At 36.6% G+C, this 25,601-nt stretch overlaps 3 protein-coding genes across 3 annotated transcripts; 2 read left to right on the forward strand and 1 right to left on the reverse strand.

The window, feature by feature from the left end:
• Positions 1–479: 479 nt before the first annotated feature.
• On the forward strand, positions 480–1,139 carry LOC110888866. Its single transcript, XM_022136366.1, has one exon. The coding sequence runs from the start codon at positions 480–482 to the stop codon at positions 1,137–1,139; it is 660 nt and encodes a 219-aa protein (XP_021992058.1).
• An 18,682-nt stretch (positions 1,140–19,821) lies between these two features.
• Positions 19,822–20,582, reverse strand: LOC110888867 (protein LURP-one-related 8). The gene is made up of 2 exons (XM_022136367.2): positions 20,309–20,582; positions 19,822–20,215 (listed from the first exon to the last, which is right to left on the reverse strand). The coding sequence occupies exons 1-2, from the start codon at positions 20,537–20,539 to the stop codon at positions 19,838–19,840; spliced, it is 609 nt and encodes a 202-aa protein (XP_021992059.1). The 5' UTR covers positions 20,540–20,582; the 3' UTR covers positions 19,822–19,837.
• A 2,726-nt stretch (positions 20,583–23,308) lies between these two features.
• On the forward strand, positions 23,309–24,256 carry LOC110888868. Its single transcript, XM_022136368.1, has one exon. It carries the CDS (start codon positions 23,309–23,311, stop codon positions 24,254–24,256), a length of 948 nt encoding a protein of 315 aa, XP_021992060.1.
• The last annotated feature ends 1,345 nt before the right edge of the window (positions 24,257–25,601 follow it).

Genomic DNA, 25,601 nt, shown 5'->3' on the forward strand with positions numbered 1-25,601 from the left:
TTATTGATATGGCGAATCCACATTCGGATGGAGCTAACAGCGGGAATAATAATGATTTAAACAAGGCCTGCGACGGCGGAGCCGTAGAAGTAGGCAAAGCTATGAATAATTTCATAGCTAACTTTAAGGGAACGAGTTGTGCTCAATTCAGGTCCCATTCTATTCCACATTCATCCGCCCGCATTGAAAGCTCACACTATTCTTCAACTGCGAAGAGTGAGCCAAAGCAGATTTTCAAGGAAAAATCCCGTGCTGCAAAATACGGGTGTACATATAAGTATTTTGTTCCCTGCAAGCCTCGTGATTTTAACAGAGAAAAATGGGCTATAGATGCCATGAAGTGGCTAGACGAGATGGAGACTGTGGTGGATATTTGCGGTTGTGCTGATAAAGATGTTGTGAAATACGTTTCCTAGTCGTTCAAGGGCGATGCCCTGACCTAGTGGAAGGCAATGATACAATCTACAGGGAAGATACCCATGTATAATCTGGAATGGTCCAAGTTTGTGGACCTAATAAAAGGGACGTATTCTCCACCACACGAAGTGGAAAAGGTAGAGTCAGATTTTCTGACCCTCACCATGAAGAACTTAGATTGTCGGAAGTACATGTCCGACTTCAACTCACTGTCCAGGCTAGTTCCTTATCTGATTACTCCAGAGTCAAAATGCATTGCGCGTTTCATAGGTGGGTTAGCACCTGAAATCAAAGGTATGGTGAAGGCATCGAAGCCTACTACCTATAGGTCTGCTGTGGACCTATCCCTTTCCCTCACTTTGGATGCAGTGAGGCAGAAGTCGGTCAATACTGAGACCAACAGAAAGAGACAGAGGAAGGATGACCGCTCCAAAAAGTCTAAGAAAGGGAAGTTCGGGTTTGGAAATAACCAGCAAAGGTCTGATGAGAGGCCTGTGTGCAAGACCTGCAACAAACGACATTGGGGACAATGTCGTTCAGACCAGGAGGCGAAGTCTTGTGGTATATGCAAGAAGTTGGGGCATAGGTCCTTGGATTGTAAGGACTTAAAGAATGTCGTGTGTTACGTTTGTGGCGACAAAGGACATATTAAGACCAACTGCCCCAAATTTTCCCAAGAGGGTACTGTAAAGCCCGAGGAGGCGAAGAAAGGAAACGCCTGAGCCTTCCAGCTGACTGCGAGGGAGGCAGTCAATGACACCAATGTCATAACGGGTACATTCCTCATTAACGATATCTTTGCTAGAGTTCTTTTCGATTCTGGAGCTGATAAGTCCTTTGTTGACCGTAAGTTTAGTAAACTACTAAACCTACCTATAAGAACTCTAGATATAGCATATGAGGTAGAACTAGCAGATGGTACCTTAGAAGCCGCTTCTTCTATTCTTGATGGATGTTCTATATCCATTAAGAATCGTTCTATTCCTATCTCTCTTCTGCCAATGAATTTGGCAGGGTTCGATGTAGTTTTAGGCATGGATTAGTTATCTCATAACCAAGCCCGCATTGCCTGTGATAAGAAACTCATCGAAGTTAAAACCCCATCTGGTGAAATGCTCACCATCCATGGAGATTTACACTATGGCTTGCCTGAGAAGGTGTCTCTACTCAAGGCATCCAATTGTCTGAAGAGCGGATGTGTCATATACATGGCACAAGTGACGATTGACGAGCCGAAGCCCTAGATAGAATACATCTCAGTCATCTCTGAATATCCCGATGTATTCCCAGAAGAGCTACCCGGTCTACCACCGGAGAGACAAGTGGAGTTTAGGATTGACATTCTACCAGGAGCTGCTCTTGTTGCAAGGGCTCCATATCGGTTAGTGCCGACAGAGATGAAGGAGTTGAAGACCCAACTTGATGAACTTTTGGAGAAGGGCTTTATTCAGCCTAGTGCTTCACCTTGGGGAGCTCCTATTTTGTTCATTAAGAAGAAAATCGGGTCAATGCGAATGTACATTGATTACCGTGAGCTAAATAATATAACGATCAAGAATTGTTATCCGCTACCCAGGATCGACGACTTGTTTGATCAACTTCAAGGGGCTAGTTACTTTTCCAAGATCGACTTGAGATCGGGATACCATCAACTAAAGGTTGGGAGTGAAGATGTTCCAAAGACCGCCTTCAGGACAAGATTCAGTCACTACAAGTTTCTAGTGATGCCTTTTGGGCTCACAAATGCACCTGCAACATTCATGGACCTCATGAATAGAGTCTGTAAGCTGTATCTAGATAAGTTTGTCATCGTCTTTATAGACGACATACTTATCTATTCTCGTAATCAAGCTGATCATGAGAAACATCTTTGGTGCATTCTAGAGTTGCTAAAGCAGGAGAAGCTTTATGCAAAATTCTCCAAGTGTGAATTCTGGCTTAGAGAAGTCTAATTTCTTGGACACGTGATTAGTGAGCGTGGTATCTAGGTGGATCCCGCTAAGATAGAAGCCATCATGAATTGGGAAGCACCGAAGACACCGTCTGAGATATGTAGCTTCTTAGGATTGGCTGAATATTATAGAAGATTCATTAAGAACTTCTCAAGAATAGCCACTCCTTTGACTACGCTGACCCGCAAAAATGTCAAGTTTGACTGGGGTCCTAAGCAGCAAGAATCCTTTGAGATTCTAAAGCACAAACTGAGCAATGCTCCAGTCTTAACTTTACCTGAGGGTATCGAAGACTTTGTTGTCTCTTGTGATGCCTCGCACACAGGCATGGGTTGTGTGCTTATGAAGAGAGGCAAAGTGATTGCATATGCATCACGACAACTAAAGGTGCATGAGAGGAATTACACCACCCACGAGTTGGAGTTGGGTGTCGTTGTATTTGCACTAAAATTGTGGAGACATTACTTTTATGGCACGAAGTGTATCATATACATTAATCATAAAAGTCTCCAACATCTGTTTAACCAAAAAGATTTGAATATGCGAGTCGCTGGATGGAGACTCTAAATGATTATGATTGCGAGATTTGCTACCATCCTAACAAGGCCAATGTGGTTGCTGATGCACTAAGTCGTAAGGAAGGGGTTAAGCCGATTCAGATTAACGCCAAGAGTATCGAACTCAAGATTAGCTTAAATGAAAAGCTATTGGATGCTCAAAGTAAGCCTTGTTAGAGGCTAATATTTCAAGTGAAGGATTGGGTGGAACTATTAATCAGTTATCACCTGGAAAAGATGGAATCTTTAGATTGACTGATCGAATATGGGTTCCAATCTTCGGAGGGATTAGAGCACTAATCCTCTAGGAAGCGCATAATTATAAATATCCGTTCACCTTGGAGGTGATAAAATGTATCAAGATCTGAGGAAGAACTATTTGTGGATGGGTATGAAGAAATCCATAGCCACCTACGTAGCTAAGTGTCTGACATGTTCACAATTTAAAGCTGAACACCAAAAACCGTTTGGACTTCTACAATGGTTTGAGATTCCTACGTGGAAATGGGAAATGGTAACAGTGGATTTAATTACCAAGTTACTCAAGACCAAACGTGGCAATGACACGATTTGGGTTATCGTTGATAGGCTGACGAAGTCAGCTCATTTCTTGCCAATCAAAGAAACTTATAGTTCTTACAAATTGGCTAAACTATATGTGGACGAGATAGTGCCCCTGCATGGCGTGCCAATATCTATTGTATCCGATAGAGATACTAGATATACATCTCACTTCTGGAAGAGTTTCCAACAATCATTAGGCATGCGATTAAACTTTAGTACGGCCTACCATCCTCAGACTGATGGACAGAGTGAGCATACTATCCAAACTTTGGAAGTCATGCTTAGGGCATGTGTGATTGTCACACCCTGAATTTCCATCCAAATCCCATTTGGCCCGGGTGAGGAGTATCGTGATGTAAGATTGGTATCATCCTAGACACACACAGATAGCACAACGGAAGTCTTGGAATATAAAATATTATTACAAAAGTAAGTGTCCGAAAGTTCAAAAATATTAATACAAACTTATTTGTAATAAAATCCACAGGCGGATCATAAAATATACAAAAGGGGGAACATCAGACTACTGGGCATTATGCAAAGAAGTTGCAAATTCCTCTTCTAGCATTACCGAGCAACTTCCAGCCTATTTACGTATCCTTGCACCTGTAACTTAGTCTTTTGAAAATACGTTAGTTTTACACTGGTAAATACAATCAACCGACTCATTTTGAAAACATTTTCAAAATCATTTTGAGTGCACAAGGCACATGATTTTGTAAATAACTTGGGACAATTCAAAATGACCTTGTATACATTTTTACATGCCTGTCAATACATATGGGGCCAGTACTAAACACCGAGACATGATTAACCGACACGCCACTTAAACCCACAAGGGGTATCCCCACGTAGTGGGTAAGAAAAACATTTTATAATAGCATTAACATCTGTCAGGTGTATGCCTACACCCCGTGCTCGGTCGTGGCCATTAGCAACTTAAATGAGTCAAAGATATCCAGGACACAATCGCGTTAACCCCCAATGTTTTAAGTTATCAGACAAAACAAATTAAAACGGGTCATGGAATTTTATAGTCACAATCTGATATATGATCCCATTCCTGACCAAGCGGTAATAATTTACCGTATCCCAAGCCCGTATAGGGAAAATAAGTTAAGAGTATTTACCTGAGCTAAAACTTGTCTTAATATGGAGGGATTGTAAATAGCTTAGTAGTTAATCAAATAACTAAGGTAGGTAGCAATTTACTGGAAGGCCCTAGTCTGGAATGATGGTATAAATAACCAATTAGAATGTCAACGGGTCCTATTCAAGTCATAGACTTGGACCGGTTAACTTAAAATATCGAAAACGATACGATACGCTTGATTAAGCGATGACTGGAATAGAATGTTGTTTAAACCCAATAAGTACTAAGACTTGTATAATATGGGTAAACAATTAACATTCTGGAATTTGAAGTAAAAATGATAAGGATTGACCCGTTTCGGTAAACTTACGTAAACTAGTTACATAAGCTTAACCGTACGCATATAAGCGATATCAGGTTAACTGGATGAGTCATGAACATGTTCTATATGCCAATATATTTTAAATAAGTTGTAACATCAGTAGGTTAGCAACTTATATGCCCATTAAGGTTTTAAAATCAAAATATGCCTCATAAGGGCATTTTAGTCATTATGCGACGTATTATAAGAACTTGCGTATAAACTGATGTTATGAACATGATCATTCTGTAAAAATACTTTATTTATGATGTAATATCAGTAAGTAGTCAAACATATGTGAGTTTTATGATTTAAGACCAAACTATGCACCGTAGGGGCATTTTGGTCATTATGTACATAGTTTGAAAACTTATTTAAAAATCTGAGTTATGATCAAGTACCTACTGTGAAAATTTTTAAAACATGTTATAATATCCGTAGGTATCAAGTTTTGATTGATAGTTATGGTTTAAAATCATACTATGCGCCAAAAGGCAGATAGCATCAAATCGGGGGAAGTAAGAACGGCTTGTAATCCCTTATAAATTAACTACTATTAAAACTTAATCCAGCCTTGCGTGAATCTATCCCTGCTGACTCAGACCACTATGGCTGAGGGTAACTTTGCCTTCACAAGAGGCGCCTACCACTTTTCGCATTAATAACTTATTTAATTATCTTTCAATAATCCTGCCTTATGGGACTGTATCCCTGCTGACTCAGACCAATATGACCGAGGGTAACGTCGCCTTCACAAGAGGGGCCTACCACCATAACTAAGATAATCTCTTAAAAAGCCCAAAGTGCGGAAATCATCAAAGGATACATAAAAAAGGAGTTGGAACCAAGTGATTCATTCTTGTCTATTTGTTTGCCTTTCATTTACATTTTTATTTTAAGTTTATCTTTTAAAAACTTTCAAAACTTTTATCAAAATTTGGTTAGATTAGACGTTAACGATAAGCCGGTGTTAAAAGCTCTTGTGTCCTTGGATGACCTCGGTATCTTACCATCACTATACTACGTCTACGATGGGTGCACTTGCCCTAACGTGTGTAGAGTGATAGTATTGTATCGTGTTTTATAAATTTAAAGCTTGATCACGAGTAAAAAGTGCTTACATAATCTAAAATTTATACGCACACCCCACACACGTCACTTATGTAATCTACGACACGGTGACGAAAAGTCCAAAACCCACCTAAATAATGTGATTAACGATGATTTGAGATAATTTTCTCTTCTCTTTTGGTCTTCTTCTGTATAATTCGCTTAAAACTTTGATCCGTAACAATTTATATCAACCTGATTGCGTTCAAAATTCGAAACCTTGACTTTATGTTTTTTTCTTGATGTTCACATGGGGCATGATGAAATCAAGATAACATATGGGAATGTTGCTTGGATCGATGCCCACATTAATTTTGAGTTCGGAGGAAAGGACTCGGTCAGCAGAGAAAAAAAGGGGCCTTTGGTTAATTTTATGTATGTCGCTAATGCGAAGCCGCTAAGGATCTAAATTAACACTAGCCCTCATAAGTGTAGAGGCCGAATTCATAAAAAAACTGTAAATCAACTATGAAATCCATAATTTGCTCCAAACCAAATAAAAAAGTAACTTGGTAACTAACTCAAAGGCAAGTGCGAAAAGTATTGACAACTAAAGCCAAAAGAATTGTCAACATTATAAAACAAAGTAACCAAATTTATTAAAAAGACTATATAGTCTAAGAAACGAGTAAATTTTGATATGTTTACACTTAGCTAAGTTTCAACCCTTTTGACTTGCTTGTTTGGCACAATGAAAATAAAATAAATAGGGCAAAAATGTCACATCTAAGATGATTAAACTTTGAAGAGATATAAAATTACAAATGTCTTAGTCGAAGTTATCAATCTTGATGCAACGATTTCGTCTGCAACCTTAAAGTGTCCCACTAAACATGCGAAAAACACTATTTGTTGTTCAAGTGTGAATTTAATGTTTTCGGCCAGCAGACATTACACATCCAAAGTAATTAATCTCTTTACCTGAAAAATAAAGATAATAAACAAGACGTTAAATATATTTCTAACCTTGCGAAAACCATGATGCTCCCCTTCGTACTCCACCAATGCAACAGGTAATCCTTTTGCTTTCAATGCTTGATATATTTTCTTGCTTGATCAGGGGTACAACCTGCAACACAAAATACATCAATCCATTACAATGTATATAAAAAATACATGATATAGAAATAAAACATTCATGTATAACATTCAAAACGAGAAGTCGGGACTAGCCACTCCACATTACAAGTTATCTTTCATAAACATACAAAATGATAAGATAAGTCGGGAACATCCACTTCATTGAAAACAATAAAATAAGATGGGCTTGGTAATGGGTTTGTAATGGGCTAGAAGCCTAGAATAAATTTAGAAATTATCAAATTAAAAAAATATGTATAATTTTATTCGAATTTCCAATCGAATCGAATTTAAAAATATAATTTCATATTCAATTTACTTGACTCGAATTGAATCGAATTCAAATTCTTGATAACCAAAACAAATTCTTGATAACCGAATCGGATAAATTCAAGTTTCAATTTTTTTGAATCCGAATCAAATTCTAGACACCCCTATCTTAGGATATGTTGTGTTTTTGGAAGACTCGGAACATTGTGTCACAACCCCAAAATACCACATGCGAAAACCACCGCGAGGCTTGTGACGTACCAGGATCTAACCACTAATCACATTGAACTAATAGTAATATAATAAACTAGAAATCTCATTCAAAGTGAAAAGTGTAATTCAAACATCCGTTTAAAACAAAATACGTTCAGCGGAAACATTTGAAATAGTTCTAAGTATTTGAAAAACTTGTTCGCAAAACATAGCATAACATCAGATATGTTAACAACGTCACGACCCATGACATCTACAGCAGCTCCTCTGATTGCAAGCTCCGCATCATGAAGTCATCTAACAACCTGCAAGCATGTAGAAAAAGTGTTTCAGCATAAAGCTGGCGAGTTCACAGATTTGTTTAATGAATTCATGTTAAGTGTTTTAGTTTAAAGACATGCTAAAAATAAACTCGATACCAAAGTGACGTATGTTTGTTTGCCCTCATCAATGCCTATCAACATTGGCCATGTGTTTAAGGTCATTAGTTCACGCCCGTCCTCCCCGGTACGGTGTGAGGTTGTCAAGCCTAATAGCGCTACCAACTAATACCCCGTTGCCTCCCCGGCAACTAGTTCGGTAGTAAGTAGGGACTTTCATGATAGCGTTGAGTTTATTAAATAACATCGAAATTAAACCAAAGTGTTTAAAAGTATTCCTCTCCGGAATATTAGTTTGTTTGTCCCCCCGGGACACATGCTTGTGAAAGAGTAGTGAACTCACCTTAGTGTGCTCGGTTTGATAATGTACTTCTTGTGTTAATTACAAGTTAGGTCCGTTACACGCAACCTAATATACGATCAATAGATGTAAGTATGCGTATGTAGGGTCATGCAACACCCTAGTGTCCAAACAACCCAGTGCTTTTGTGATCCGGTTATCAAGTTTAACATAAGCAATAGTGGATCTTGGTGACATGCAGTTTTAACTCATGAGATTTGGTTTGATATAAGATCTATAAAGAGATACGGAAATCACGTTATACATTTGGACACCCAATGTACATAATCATAATATAAACACCATATGATATTTATTCCGATCATCATACCTTCAAAATAATTTCAGATTCTTTTTTTTATATGTACCGACCCACTAATCTATAGTATATAATAAAAGAAACCATTTTGGGGACACTTGTCATCATATTAGGCCATGTTTTATAGATAAGTATTATTTTAGTTTAATTTTTTCTAATTAATTATAAATAATCCTCCTACTAGATATTATTTAGTTTAATTTTTATGAATAATCATTATTTAGTTTAATCTCCTTCTCATTTATAATATTATTTATTTAACTAATAGAGTAAATTACGATTTTGGCCCCTGTGTTATATCACTTTTATTCTTTTAGCCCAAAAAGAATTTTTAACATTTGAGCCCCAACGTCTTTTTTTCTATTCTTTTTGGCCCCTAACGTCTTTTTTTTAACCCTTTTGGCCCCGAACATTTAATGGATGGGGTTAGTGTTAGGGGCCAAAAGGGTTAGAAAAAAGACGTTGGGGACTCAGATGTTAAAAGATTCTTTTTTGGGCTAAAAGGATAAAAGTGATATAGCCACAGGGGCCAAAATCGTAATTTACTCTAACTAATATTATTTATCATTTATACATTTACAGAGTTTTAAATAATGGGTTAAATTTATTGAGACTTTGTTAACAAATTTTGCTACAACAAAATAATCTATTTATATCAATCTAAATTTTTATCTATACTATACTATATAATAAAACATTAATGTGTGACACATGTTGTTCATTGTAGTTATTTATTTTATGATTTTCTCACCTTACTTCCAAACTTATCTTATATTAATTAAATAAATAAATGAATAATGAGCTAATATTAAATTTTATCCTACTTTAAATTTCGAATACCATTCTTCTATCTTTCTAATAAAATATTATCTGAAATTGTAAATTGTTAATTTAAAACATTTTAAATAAAACAAATTATTTATCACGAAAACCAAACTTTGTATTAATATATTAAATATTTTTATTTTCACTATACAAAATTACATTTACTAACTTTTTTATTATTTGGTATATAAAACTACATTTATTTAACTCGTGTAATAAATTTGATTTTTTAAAGATGTATTATTTTATTATTTGGTAAACAATATTACATTTATTCAACTCGTGTAATACATGTGGTTTTAAAGATATAATTTTTTTATTTGGTATATAAAATTACATTAATTCAACCCGTACAATATGGTTCTTATATATATATATAACTTGGGAAAAGATCAAATAGAAAGTTTATTTTGGATAGGAAGTGTAGGAAGCAATAGGATTAGGACATGTGGCAACATTTAAAATAAAGAAAAAGGGTATTTTAGTCAATACAACCCTTTCTTCTTCCTTTTCAAAACCCAGTAACTTCAAAACCCACCATTTTCAAAACCCACCGTCTTCAACCATTTCTTCACTTTCTATCTCAATAATCACTACATTATAGTGCGATTTTCATCACCAATCAATGATTCAAACACCCGATCAACGTGTTCTTCAGCTTTTTTGAAGAAAACCTAGTTTAATTTCGTAAAAAATCTCGTTTTTTCCAGTGATTTTGGAGATAATTACTTGATTCGTTCGATTCGAGAGCGCTGATAAGTGTTTGAATCATTCAAACTTCGTCAATTGTTGAAGAAATCACTTCGATCCATGTAAGAAATTCTTTAATTTCATTTTTATGATCTGGGTTTTTGATTTATTCATTGCGTTTTAGACAGTTTCTGGTTCTGTAAACAACAATTTCTAGTCATTGCGTTTTAGAAATAAAACATTTTTGAAGTGTTTTTACTCATTGCGTTTTAGGTAAACACATTTTTATGTGTATTCAGTTCATTGCGTTTTAGAGAGAACAGTTTCTTTTGTGTTTTTAGGCCATTGCGTTTTAGAAATAAGACATTTTTAAGTGTTTTCTGGCCATTGCGTTTTAGAAATAAGACATTTTTAAGTGTTTTCTGGCCATTGCGTTTTAGAAATAAGACATTTTTAAGTGTTTTCTGGCCATTGCGTTTTAGAAATAAGACATTTTTAAGTGTTTTCTGGTCATTGCGTTTTAGAAATAAGACATTTTAAGTGTTTTCTGGCCATTACGTTTTAGAAATAAGACATTTTTAAGTGTTTTGGGTGCATTGCGTTTTAGGTAAAACACATTCAGTCCATTGCGTTTTAGAAAGTACACTTTCTTTTGTGTTTTTAGGCTATTGCGTTTTAGAAATAAGACATTTATTTGTGTTTTCTGGTCATTGCGTTTTAGAAATAAGACATTTCTTTGTATTTTTGGTGCGTTGCGTTTTAGAAAAAGTCATTTTTTTACGTTTTTTTTCATTGCGTTTTACGCAACTGGGTTTTCTCCATTGCATTTTACGCAACTGGGTTTTCAAAATTTTTTTTCGAAAATATAGCAATAGTATACTCGTTTCAAAGATAAAAAAATGCTCGTTTTTTTGGTGCAATTTTTATAAAAAAATAATGTGTATGGAAAAGTTATTAACGTTTAAAAAATGGGGGGGGGGGAATTGGAGGAAAGAGAAACTATTGTGCTGGATTGACTAGAATGCCCCTAACAAACCCATGCGCCTTTGTTTTGCTTCAATTTCATTCTTTTAATCTTAGCCCTTGATTGACTAAATGGATGGTCAAGATCACTTCCTAGCATTCCTAGCCAAATAAACTTCCTATTGTATCTCCACCCTAAATATATAAAAGAGTAAACTGCCATTTTGGTCCATGTGGTTTGGCCAGTTTTGCCACTTTAGTCCAAATCTCAAACTTATTACATCTGGGTCCCTGTGGTTTGCATTTTGTTGCCATTTTAGTCCAAATTTCAAAAACCCCATTTTTTTTACTGTTACAACCTCCTATTTTGTCCTGTAGTGCAGGGGCATTTTGGTCCATGTTAATTTATTATAACATTTCAGTAATTAATAACATCTATCTTCAAGAACATCATCAAACTTCATCATCAAAACCCAGAAAATCAAGAACATCGTCAAACTTTATCATCAAAACCCAGAAAATCAAGAACATCATCTTCAAGAAAATCAAGAACCCAGAACAAAACTAGAAACCATCACAAAAACAAAACTGATTTGTAAAAAGAAACGAGGCTCAGATCTGTATCTTCAAGAACATCATCAAACATCATCATCAAAACCCCAGAAAATCCAGAAAATCAAAACCATCATCTTCAAGAAAAAAATCATAACCACCACCACTCTGATCATCATAGCCTTGAAACAAACTTAATAAATAATAATGCCACTGCCAGAACAACAACATCAATAAATCATAGCAATTGCAGGGGGTTCAAGCTAATGATTAAAAAGCACAGATTCAAGTAACCACCAGATTCAAGTAACAAAAACCAATCCAACACAGATTCAAGTAACCTTGCATAAATCAACAAACGACACGTCATCACCATCTCACCAAGCACCACCACCTGCCACCACCACCACCCCCTCTCGCCGCCAAGCACCACCACCCTCTCGCACCCCCTGCAACCACCGCACCTCTCTCTCTCTCTTACATCACAACACCATCTCCTTCAAACAACATTCCACTAGAAAGAGAGAGAGAAACAGGAGAGAGAGAGAGAAAGAGCCGAACGAGAGAGAAACATGAGAGAGAGAGAGAGGAACGCATAGATGACGATGACGATGGTGGATCTGAGTTTCGGTAGGGACGACGCCGGAGATGACGATGACGATGGTGGATCTGGATCTGATCGATTTAGAGAGCATCGTGGATCTGCTGATCGATTTAGAGAGAAAAGAGAGAGAGTCAGTTATTTGGGGATGATGATGATTATGATTTATTTATTTATTTGGGGATGATGTTAATAAAGAAAATGTAAAATAAAAAGCAAAATGACCAAAATGCCCCTGCACTACAGGACAAAATAGGAGGTTGTAACAGTAAAAAAATGGGGTTTTTGAAATTTGGACTAAAATGGCAACAAAATGCAAACCACAGGGACCCAGATGTAATAAGTTTGAGATTTGGACTAAAGTGGCAAAACTGGCCAAACCACAGGGACCAAAATGGCAGTTTACTCTATATAAAATTATATTTATTAAACCCGTACAATAAAGAAAGTTTTTAAAGATAATGTTTTATTATTTAATATATAAATTTATTTACTCAACCCGTGTAATATTTTAATATTGGAAATTCTCGGCCCAATAATCAACACACATCATCGGACTCTTGTATAATTACATCGGCCGCCCCACCTGATCTCTTCATTTAATTCAGGGAACTATTATTAATTTCAGGCCCTTCAAACTAATACCCTTCGGCCCACATTATTAATTTCAGGCCCTTCAAACTAATACCCTTCGGCCCACTGAAGACATGTATACATGTGTATAATTTAATTCCTGAATTCAATTAAATCTTCAAACTGGCCGACCCACTATTTGAATGTTTTAAACAAGTACTGACATTATTCATTTTCACAGGTGCAGACAAGGGAACATCATCCCTTCACACATGTCCACATCACTTATTCACCGACACAAGTTCAGACCTTAGGTAATTTTATTATATGCGGATATCCTCTCAATAACAAATACGGACAACAAGAATTCAATGATCGTATTTGTAATTATATATATGCGGACTACATTAAGAGTTTACCAAATACGGACAATTTATGAACGAAACAACTTTGTTCGGACATCCATGTGCACCCCTATATGTGGACATGAAATAAAAAGATAAGTTCGGACCTTTTTCTCTAAACAAATACGGATCGGCTTAATTGATTTATGTGCGAACGCCTGAAGGACTTGCAAGTTCGGACATATATGATTATTTAAGTTTGGACCGTTTCAAGTCACACAACTTCGGACATAATGGATCAACCAAGTGTGGACTCTCAACATAGCTTAACAATGCGGACTAGTTGTTCTTGATTAAATGTGATATGAACCAATCGGATTTGGGATAAATAATCCGTTGAGTGGATCAATCTCAAAGATAATTAGAGAGAAGCCAGAGTAGCAATTTAGAGCGAATATTAGATATTCATAGTTTTCATTCCTAATTAAAATAAACAACTAGTTGGCTTTATATAGCCTTCAAGAAAGGAAATTACATAAGAAAATAATACTCCTCTAACCCACTAACACTCTTAATTAACTAACCACTAAACATGAAATAAGGAAAATAATAGAATTGCATGGGAACATGTCATTGAGATCATGGGCACGTATCATTCCACCCCACTCGAACTCGACTTGTCCGCAAGGCGAAAATCAGTATACGGCTTGGTGGAAACCATGGCGGTCGCCACTCGACTCGTACTATAGAATTTGGAGCTGTATCCAATATCAAGCGCCACGGTGGACGCCACTCAGGTTTCCCGAACGCCCCTTTGACTGATGTCAAATTTTTCTTTGTCGGCACTAAACACACAACCTTCTTCAATGGGTTCGTAACATTCTTTGTGCTACTGATTGTGAAGGTAGCAGTGGTCGTGGCAGGTGCTTTTGTTGTTAGGGTCGCCAGTGAAGGGCAAGGGCCAAAGACACTTGATGACGTTGCCAAATTAGGTGTTGGAGCCACTGATTTGTTGCTTTTTTGTGATGTAGGGTGAAAAAGAGGGACAATTGGTGGTGCTAATAGTGTGTTTGGGTTTGTTTTCTGAGGTGGTGCTAGCGTGGCGAGGGGTTTCTTGTCATCTTCAAGTGTGTTGGTCACAAACGGAAAGGTTAAAGGCAGTTGTTTAGGAGACAATGGTGGCAGGAGCGGGCGGTGGTGTGGCTGTCAGATCAAGTGTTGCGGTGGCGGGAACGGAAGTGGGTGTAGAAAAAATGGGTGAAGTTGCCCATTTCCGGGACTCGTTTTTGAGAAGATCGATCATGTCAGCAATCGTCGATATGATTCGATCCAATGACTCGTTCATTCGTGAGCGTCCATGAGGGGATCAAGACCGCTCTGATACCAATTGATATGAACCAATCAGATTTGGGATAAATAATCCGTTGAGTGGATCAATCTCAAAGATAATTAGAGAGAAGCGAGAGTAGCAATTTAGAGAGAATATTAGACTTTCATAGTTTTCATTCCTAATTAAAATAAACAACTAGTTGGCTTTATATAGCCTTCAAGAAAGGAAATTACATAAGAAAATAATACTCCACTAACCCACTAACACTCTTAGTTAACTAACCACTAAACATGAAATAAGGAAAATAATAGAATTGCATCGGAACATGTCATTGAGATCATGGGCACACGTATCAAAATGCAGACAGGTTTACACACACAAGTACGGACAATATAATTTTTTCACAAATTCAGACACCTTGTGTCTGACACTTCCAAAAATCCCTTTTCACGTAATGCCAAATGCACAAAAATCAATCATGTCAGGCATCAAATCAATCAATCAATCAGTATTATCATACTACCATCATCAAACAATCATTGCACAATCATTTGTCTACAACAGTTATCACACGTTCATCAATCATAAAGCAAAGCACAAATTGTTTGGATGTCTAGGGTTTTGCATTGAAATCAAAAGAACAAGATTAACAACACAAAGAATGAACACTTACCTTAGATTGATGTAGAGATGATTTTAAGAGAATTGGAGAGATCAAGATTGATGATTTATGTGGAACTTTGTGGAACTTGAATGGCCAAAGATTAGAGAAAAGGTGTGGAGAAAAACATGTTGATGGAGTTTTATGTGGATGTGGCTCGGTTCGGTTCGGTTCGGTTTGGCTCAGCTCGGTTCGATTCGGCTCAAGACCGACGTCTCGACACTCCTCCGTCATGCGCCCTAGAGATCGACACACAAAGCACGAAGAGCCGCGAGCGATCCGTTTGAAGGATGATGATACATCATGATGTCACCTTGCATGAAAGACAATGTTCCAAATGCATGCATGCATTTCACGACAAAACCTTAAATGTGAACATGGATTTTCATTAGAGCTTGTCCAAGATAGTTGGAGTTTTGGCCATTACGAAAGTCAATGAAGAATTGCTTTGGACGAAGAATGATGTCAACGAACCACCACCATGATGCTTTGGACGAAGAATGTATAAGGATTGTTCACCATGAAGAATCAGTCTTCGTGGTGATAGATTGTTCGTCGCAAAGGTCCACGAAGATACCATTCTTCGTGGGCCAGATGAATGTTCGTGAACCCAGTAACCATTCTTCGTAGGGTTACTGGGTGTTGGGCCTATAAATACAGCCACTTGTTTATCATTTTGGCAAGAACACAGAGAGAACACAGTGTGAGAACAGAGAGAGTTTTGAGAGAGTATTCTTGTATTATCTTGTATCAAAACTTTTCTGTGAAATACAAGTTGAGCTTTAATCTTTGAATCTTTGTCTTGTATTGTTTGTGTTCTTCACTCGGTTTCATACCCGCTTGGATTCCACACTTGCGGGTGTGTTCGGTAACAAGAATAAAGTTAACTAGATCATCCTCTAGGGACCTACAAAACAACTGACCTATGGTGAAGTTGTGTGGGAATTAGGGTTTGAGTAGTTATTAAGGTTTCATAATTAGCTCTAAACCCCCTAATAATACCACTTTTACACAAAAACCACGTAATATCATGTAATTTACAGTTAAAGCATATAGTTCACATATTTGTCATGCAGCACATAAGTTTCGTATAAACCATCCGTTTATAATTATTATTCGCGTTAGTTGCCAATGTTCGAGAGTTATCATGTATGTGTTCCGGTAATTCCCCGAAGGGGAATTGGCCTGTAATAATCTCATCTAGACCTTATTGGCCATTAATAATCCCACCTCAGAATATTCCCCCCACCAGTCCCACCTTTCACCTATTTTTCCTACAATGGTCCCCCGTTAAAAAAACTTAACGGAGTTAAACTTTTTTCCAGATTACAAACAAATTTTTTAGGGCTTTTGATCAGAACGATGATACGAATCCATTGATGCACAACTTACTTCGAAATGGTGCTCCAAGTGATTTGATTTTGGTTAATTGGAAATTTAAACACCCGAATTGAAGCGCCGTTTTCATCGTTTGGAGCACCGTTTCGAGGCAACTTTTACATCAATGAACTCGTATCGTCGTTCTAATCAAAAGCCCTAAAAAATCTGTTTGTAATTTGGAAAAAAGCTTAACTCCGTTAAGTTTTTTTAACGAGGGACCATTGTAGGAAAAATAGGTGAAAGGTGGGACTGGTGGAGGGAATATTCTGAGGTGGGATTATTAATGGCCAATAAGATCTAGGTGGAATTATTACAGGCCAATTTCCCTTCCCCGAATTACCAACGTAGACTCATTTAACTAACCCTAGTTAAATGCAATGCTGTGAATGTATGATTTAATTAACTGTGGTTAGGTTAAAGCAATAACCTGAAGTTGCGGGTTGTCACACATTGAGTCATTTCATCAATAAAAATACTTGAGTAAATAGCAGTTTTGGTCCATGTGGTTTATAGGCCATTGCTATTATTTACAAATCTGAAATGTTTTGCAATTTTAATACCAATGTTTTCATTTTATAGCAATTTTACTCAATCATACTAACTCCGTCTATATTCTATATTCTGGTTAAAACCAAGGCACATAATAGGCATGTGCAGGGGTAAACTCATAAATAACCAAAAGAGTAAACTTCCGTTTTGCTCCCTGTGGTTTGGTCACTTTAACGGTTTTGCCCCAAACCTTTAAAAATAGCTATTTTACTCCCTGATGTTTTGGTTTTGTTGCCAGTTTGCTCCCTGCGGGGAGCAAAATGGAAACACAAACAATTTGGATGGAGTTAGAGGCGGGGAGCAAACTGGCAAAAAAACCGAAACATCAGGGAGCAAAATGGCTATTTTGAAAGGTTTGGAGCAAAATCGTTAAAGTGACCAAACCACAGGGAGCAAAACGGAAGTTTACTCTAACCAAAAATCCATGCTATATAATAAAGACTTTTTAATTTATATAAAAATTCATGCTATATAAAGACTTTTTTTAACTTATATAATACACCAACATGTACAATCAAATAATCGATATTTTAATTATATTATATAAATATTATAAAAGAACAACTTGAATATATTGTAGCTTCTGTCAAATTAGAGCTGCAACATTTTTTTTTTACTTTTTTTTTTTCACTTTATGAAATAGTTTGATTTTATTGTAGCTTTTGTCAAATTAGAGCTACGTTTTTTTTTTCTTTCTTTTTTTCACTTCATGAAACAATTGTGCTAATCAGGAAAAAGTTATAGTTGTATAAGTGTACAAATTTATTGCATAGTGTGAATATTGTTGATGGATATATCGTTAGATAAGTGTACAAGTTTTATTGCATAGTGTAAATATGGGTGTGGAGAAAGTAATTTGTTAAAATATATATTACCTGGATTATAGTTGACATTCTTTTACTTTTTAGTTGTCACTAATAGTTCCTAGTGATATAGGACTTGTGTTATTTACCCTCCCCTTGTAATTCAAGAATCAAAAATGACATTGTGTTTATATGATGATAAATTGGAAATCAATAATATCTTTGTTTATAATCGGGAAAAAACTTAATTCCGTTAAGCTATATTTAACGCAGACTATTATCGGCAAAAAGTGGACCAGTTCGGATTAATATCGGCCAATAACTGAGTTGTGATTATTATCGGCCAAATTGAGAAATTTGGGATTATTTAAATCCAATTTGCCTATAATGTATTAACAAAAACAACTCTAGCTAGATAAAGAAGTTAAGGGATTGCAGGTCTTTCGATTTTTAACTTTATACTTTATCTTAGGAAATGTTATTTTTACCCCCTCGAGTTTTAAGCGGATATTTTTGTACATGTATGTGTCGGTTTAAACTCAAGTTGATTTATACTTCGGTGTAAATTCTGTCGAGTCAAATATAATACGTTTTCGTGTTTTTTTTGTGCGTTTTCAGTTGGCGTACGTTTTTTAATTTAATTTTGTTCAGAAACGAGGGCAGTCAAATATAATATGTTTTCCTAGACATTATAAATTCGAGTTACTTTATATTTCGACGCCGCGACAACGCGTGGGAGAAATTTACTAGTTAACTCTATTACAAAACTCATATATCCTAGCTACAGATAAATACGCAAGCTCATATCATTGCAAGTTGTAACTATACCATTAGTAACGATACCATTATGAATCCTCTGGATTAGTTATACTAACTTTCTAGATTCTTTTTGTTTTCCTACAACATACTTAGATATTTAATAAATACATATAAAAAAAAAGAATCTGAATCTTAGTCAATAAAATAGAATGAATTAAATTAATACCATCATGTAATGTTATCATACGGTTAAATATCACCAAATCGTAGTTGCAATTAAATTAATTGTTTCCTTATTTGATTGATGAAAAAATTGAGAGTTTATATGGGGTTCATCAAGGCCACCTTTTTTTTAATTACACGTAACCTAAGAAATGAAAAAGGTGCTTACACCACTAGGTTTTAACTAGAGCACATAAGAGTAAAATACTATGGTGTATTAGTGTATGCACCACTACAAACATATTTGGATTAAAACTACGATTATTTATTAGGAATATTGGATTTTAATAATCCTAACTATTTGTTGTTGGCTGCCAACAATCCCAACTTCAAAAAAAGCAACTGGCAGTCCCAACTATTAACATATTGGTCTTCAATAGACCCTGACTAACAGAACTCTAACGCTGTTAGACTCCGGTCGTCGAAAAAACGTTTTTAGCCCGAAAACTCATTTTGGCCAGAAAACTCAACATTTTCGTCTCAAACCTCTTTATAACCTTATTACAGGCCTTTAGAAACCTTTTTCTAGTAAAAGTCCCAATTATTAAGGTCGCTGGAAAATTCCTTTCTTGTCGGAAAACTTCTGTTTGGCCGGAAAACTCAACATTTTCGTCCCATACCTCTTTGTAACTTTAGATCAGACCTTTAGAAACATTTTTCTGGCCAAAAACATTTTTCCGGCGACCAGAGACTAACAACGTTAGGGTTCTGTAAGTCATGGTCCATTGGAGGCTAATATGCTAATAGTTGGGATTGCTGATGGTTATTTTTGAAGTTGGGACCGTTGGCTGTCAACGGCGAATAGTTGGGCTTATTAAACTCCAATATTAATTCCTATTTATTATCCATACCATGTTTAAAGAATTTAAAGCACAAAACTATGACTTCATAAACTAGGAATTGTACATGGTTGTTGCACCCAAATCAATCTATTTAGAGAAGCGCCTAGAAGAATTAAACATTTGATCGAGGACAATGACGAGGACCATAGCAATGGCAGGATCGATAGATGGTTGTACCACCAAAGCAAAAACATCTCCCCCAAGTGCCACCCCTCCATTGGCTTCTTTCCTCCTAATTTCAGCAACACACTGGTTCTTGTCATCATACACCATGCAGGACTTTTGAGCATATGATCCTTGGATCTCATAGATCACATTTCTTTTGTTCCTGTTCTTTGATGATCCTACTGTGCTCACATATGCTAGTGACTTGGTGTTTAAGATATTCACATGTTTGGTCACTGAAAATCGGGGATTTACACTTTCACCATCATAGACAAGAAAATTGTCTGCTAGGCTTAACATCTGGGGATAATAAATGATGTCACTAATCAGTTTGTGTACAACTTTAAGATGACTTTTTTATGAAAGTTATTACAGGTGTAGAAATAAATATACCTTGCGCCTAACGGTGTGGAGACTGCAACCTAACGCATCCATGAGAACAATCTCCCGGTTTCCTTTCACGAAATAGTTGTCTACTCGAAATGCAAGATTTCCATTGGAGTTGTACACTGTAAACCCATCGCAACTAAAGATCAAAGACTTCTTCCACACCGTCAACACGATAGGATTATTAGTGTTTACAAATGGAATGATTGTCTCACTCTCAGGATAAACCTTTGCCATGAAGAAGCACTGATTAGAAAGAGAAGGGGAGGACACTTGAGAATGTCTTTGAAATTTTGGATGATGGAAGTTTAGGGTGGGACTCTACATTTTTTATAGTAACTATACTACAAGGTATATATCCCATTCAATGAACACTTTTGTAATAAGAGGATGCTTAAAGCACGTGATGCCGCATTGTTATAGCATAGGTTTTATTTATTTATGTTTTTCTTCATGCATAAACACGTGAAACATGTTAACAAAAGCAAGTAAATAAAGAATCTTGGTACCACGAACTACATAATAACTTGAAACTATTTAACATATTGTTATTGTTTTAAGGCAAATTGGAAATAAATAATCCCAACTGACTGTTATTGGCCAATAATAATCCCAACTCATTTAATCATCAATAATAATCCGAACTTTTCAGTTTTGTTTGTAAAATACTCCGGCGTTAAAAAACACTAACTTGGTTAAAAAAATGCTGATGTGGAGTGACATGTGTGGTCCGACGTGGCAATTTACTTATAAATGAAAGCCAACTCATAAGCCACCTGTGTATAAATGATTTCACCCCCAAATAATTACAACTACCCCCAAATAATTACAACTATCCCCAAAAAACAACACAGAGCATCACGATCAAGAGAAACCCTAATCACATTCGAGAGAGCAAACGATCAAGAGTATCAGGTTTGTTTTCAGTTCATTCTTCTTGTTTTTATTTGTGATTCAAACCTGATCCACTATTAAACCCATCAGGATGGATGACAAAGTCATCGTAAAAGCATGGCATGGTGGGAAGCTGAAACAAAAGCCAAGATTGCACTATGAAGGTGGTGAAACTTATATGTTTGAAGTTGAAGTAGATAAGATGTCCTATTTTGAGTTGATGGATTATGTGATTGAAGGTGGGTGTTACAAAAGTAAGGATTTTGAAATTTATTACTTGATGCCTGGAAAGAAGTTTTCTGATGGTATTGTGCAGTTGAAGAACGACAAAGATGTGATCGATATGTTGAAGAATTTGGGGGATAAAGATGCCAGGCATATACTACATCTGTATGCACAAGGTAAGTCTATTGGACTAGATGACCAACCCAATACTGTAGCCCAAAATGAAGCCCAACCAAAAGCCCATACTGTAGCCCAAAATGAAGCCCAACCAAAAGCCCAATTAGAAGCCCAACTAGTTGTGAAAGGGTTTACTAAGTCTCTTGCAAGCAGGGTATTAACACCAACCAAAAAATTGACACAGTTATTCAATTGCCCTGATACAAGCACACCTCATGTTATAGCTGATGTTGTACCTGATGTTGTACCTGATGCTGAACTGGATGGATCTGATAAAGACAAGGTTGGATCTGATTTAGAAAGTGAAGAAGAAGATGCTGACTGGAAGCCAGATGAATCTGAAGAAGATGCTGGTACAGATGATGATGAGGAGTGGAGGGCATCTGTTGCTGCTATAAAGGAAAACAATTTATCAAAGAAACAGTTGGTTGAAAAATTATTGAAAGACTTCAAGTGCAACAACTTTGTTGAAGAAGAACAATACAGTGATGCTAGCAGCTATGAGGACTCAGATGGAGATGTTAATTCACCAGGAGAGAGTGAGGATGATGACATTAGGGGGAAGAAGTACAAGGTTGATGTTCCAGTTGTAAGTGAAAATACTGACTGGACTAAGTGGGTTTGGGTAGTTGGTACACGATTCCCTACTAGGGATGCTGTTAAAGACGCATTTAGAAGCTATGCTGTTATGAATGGAAGGAATCTTAAAATATCAGTAAGTGACAACAACAGGCTTGGAAGACTAGGTGTTACTTGTGTTAAGGATTGTCCATTTAAGGTTTATGTGTCTTTCCATAAAAGAAAGTGTTGCTTCATTGTTAAGACTGTAGTTAATGAACACACATGTCAGAGAAATATGTTGAAGAATAGACAGTTAACTGCCTCCTTCGTAGCTAGCCAGTTTCTACCAATTTTCAAAGCTAATCCTAGTTGGAAAGCAAAGGAAATCCAGGATGCAATTAAAGAAAAATTCAAGGTCCTAGTAAGTAAATGGCTAGTTTACAAGGCAAAGAGTTATGCCAATAGGAAACTGCATGGTTCAATGAAAGACCACTATGGAAAGATGGGTTCATACTTAGCAGCACTGAAAGCAGAAAATCCAACCTCTACTTTTGAACTTATCACTGTACCATCAGAGAATTATGGTGTGGATGGGGGTACAGAGGTTTTCTTTAGGCTATTTATCTGTTTTGATCCAGTTAAGAAGGGATTTTTAGCAGGCTGTAGAAGGCTTATGTCTCTATACGGCTGTTTTTTGAAGACATTTCTAGGTGGTATGTTATTGGTTGCAATAGGTAGGGATGGGAATGGTCAAATGTTTCCAGTTGCTTGGGCAGTTGTAGAAGGAGAGAATAATGACAGCTGGGGGTGGTTCATGAATGAATTGAAGAAATGCTTAGGAGTAACGGATGAAGGGAAGGGTTGGACACTAGTCTCTGACCAGCAAAAGGTATCATGTGAATTGAATTATGTTCTGTACTTAGAAGTAGTATTACATATGTTGCTTTTGTCTAACATTGTGTGGTGTACTTATTTCAGGGGTTATTGAATGCTGTTGCCTCTATATGAGGTAATGCTAAGCATAGGAATTGTGCTAGGCACATATATGCCAATTGGCACAAAAAATACAAGGGTGATGATCTTAAGGGGTTATTTTGGGGGGCTGCTAAAGCATACAATACGGCTGATTTCAAAAGGGCACTTGAAGAAATGAGAGTTGTAGATGATAAGGCAACTGATGCATTTCTGGATCAGAATCCTAAGTGCTTTTGTAGGTGCTATGTACAACGTGAGACTAAGACTGATGTTATTGTCAATAATATGGCTGAAACATTCAATGGATTCATCATACAGTCCAGAGCAAAGCATATCATTGATATGCTGGAAGATATAAGGTTGGCAGTTATGACCGGGTTAGTAACAAAGCACAATGAGATGTCCCGTAAAAATGTGGTTGTTTGCCCTAGGATTCAAGCCAAGAAGCTTGATAAAGAGAAAGAGAAAGCTTATCTTTGTACTGTGTATCCTTCAAGTAACACTGTGTTTCAAGTCAAGAGCTTTGACGATGTATCTGTGGATATTGTGAAGAGAAGCTGTACATGTGGGAAGTGGGACTTGACAGGCATTCCATGTTATCATGTGTGTGCAGTTGCAGCGTTTATGCATAAGAATTCTGAAGACTTTGTTCATAGTTACTTGACCAAAGAGGTGTATCTCAAGTCCTATGAGTACACTGTCCCACCACTGCCTTCGGAAAAATATTGGCCAATTGTTGATTTACCTTTGGACCCTCCACCAGTCAAGATTGGGCCAAGAAGACCAAAAAAGAACAGAAAGAAGGATCCACAGGAAACCAAGAAAAAAACTGGGAAGCTAGGTAGGCATGGTACACTCATGGGTTGTAAAAACTGTCATGAAAGAGGTCATAACATTTCAAGTTGTAAGAAACAGGCAGCTGAAGGTAGCCAAGTCACAAGAAAGAGGGGCAGGCCTAAAAAGTCAGCTGATGCACAACCTTCTCAGTCAACAGCAACCCCACAAGTTTCTCAGTCCACTCAGCAATCACAGGGGAATGTAGCATCACAACAAACTCAGAGGCAAGCTAAGAGGGGGAGGCCAAAAAAGATCTCAAAAGCCACAAATCAATCAGCTGAATGAAGCCTTTTGTTGAAATGCTTTTGTGTTGTTTAATGGTTTTGTGTTGTTTAATGCTTTAGTAATAGCCCGTTTGGATGGAATTATAATGTCTAGTAATAGCCTGTTTGGATGGAACTATAATGTCTGTCTTATGTTTTGGATGTTGAAACTGGTAGTTATTTTGTGTCCGGATTTTGTGTCCAGATTTTAATGACAAGTATGTCCAGGTTTTAATGTCAACTGTGTTTGGATGGAACTATAATGTCCATTTTTGGTCAATTGTGTAAAAAGGCTTGGTCAATTGTGTCCAGACTTTATGACCCAATTCATAGTCAAAACAAGATTCATATACTTATCCGAAAGTCATTACATTCACTACATTGCTTGGAATAGTCAAAACAAGATTCATATACTTATCCAAAAGTCATTACAGTCACTACATTGCTTGGAATAGTCAAAACAAGATTCATATAGTTATTCGAAAGTCATTACAGTCACTACATTGCTTGGAATAGTCAAAACAACATTCATATAGTTATCCGAAAGTCATTACAGTCACTACATTGCTTGGAATAGTCAAAACAAGATTCATATAGTTATCCGAAAGTCATTATAGTCACTATATCGCTTGGAAAAAGGACACATTACATAATAAAACATGTCAAAATAACCAATACATTGACAATGCAATACAGACAACTGCCAAAAAACATGCTTTCTTTGAAGACTTTCTTAATCTCCGATTTTCTTCTTCTAACACCCCACAGTTGCATTCCCTTACTAATACAGCATCCACCTCTTGTTTCCACACAAAGAATTTGCAATCAGATCTCTGAAATGAACAAGCCATAAAAAACAACCTATTAAATTACGAGAAACTGATGAAATCAGATTGCCAATCAAATTCAATAACTTACAGGCCATAGAGGGCATCCGTAAAACTCTTCACCATGCCTTGAGCTTCAATTTCCAGCCACCCTACGAATTGCAAGCAATTCATGGTTACAATAAACATTACCATCGGTGCCAAGTCTAAAAATTTTGGGGTTTTGTGAACGAATTGAAGGAGATGAAGATGAAGAGTATGAGCTCATTGAGGATCGACTGAATTTGATCAATTAGGGTTTGAGCTCATTGGGGATCGACTGAACGTATTAGGGTTTTGAAGAAGAGTGCAATTGGGGGTGAAAACATTTATACACAGATGGGTAAAGTTATAGGTGATTAAATGAGTTGGCTTTCATTTATAAGTAAACTGCCACGTCGGACCACACATGTCACTCCACATCAGCATTTTTTTAACCAAGTTAGTGTTTTTTAACGCCAGAGTATTTTACAAACAAAACTGAAAAGTTCGGATTATTAT

Source organism: Helianthus annuus, chromosome 11, assembly GCF_002127325.2.
Source record: "Helianthus annuus cultivar XRQ/B chromosome 11, HanXRQr2.0-SUNRISE, whole genome shotgun sequence".
Lineage (NCBI taxonomy): Eukaryota > Viridiplantae > Streptophyta > Magnoliopsida > Asterales > Asteraceae > Helianthus > Helianthus annuus.

Excerpts from the sequence above, each read along its gene's own strand:
- LOC110888866 (XM_022136366.1), top strand. The coding sequence starts at position 480 with ATGTATAATCTGGAATGGTCCAAGTTTGTGGACCTAATAAAAGGGACG.
- LOC110888867 (XM_022136367.2), bottom strand. The coding sequence starts at position 20,539 with ATGGCAAAGGTTTATCCTGAGAGTGAGACAATCATTCCATTTGTAAAC. Across the intron at positions 20,216-20,308 it reads TCCACACCGTTAGGCGCAAG|ATGTTAAGCCTAGCAGACAA; the intron begins GTATATTTATTT and ends TATTATCCCCAG.
- LOC110888868 (XM_022136368.1), top strand. The coding sequence starts at position 23,309 with ATGAGAGTTGTAGATGATAAGGCAACTGATGCATTTCTGGATCAGAAT.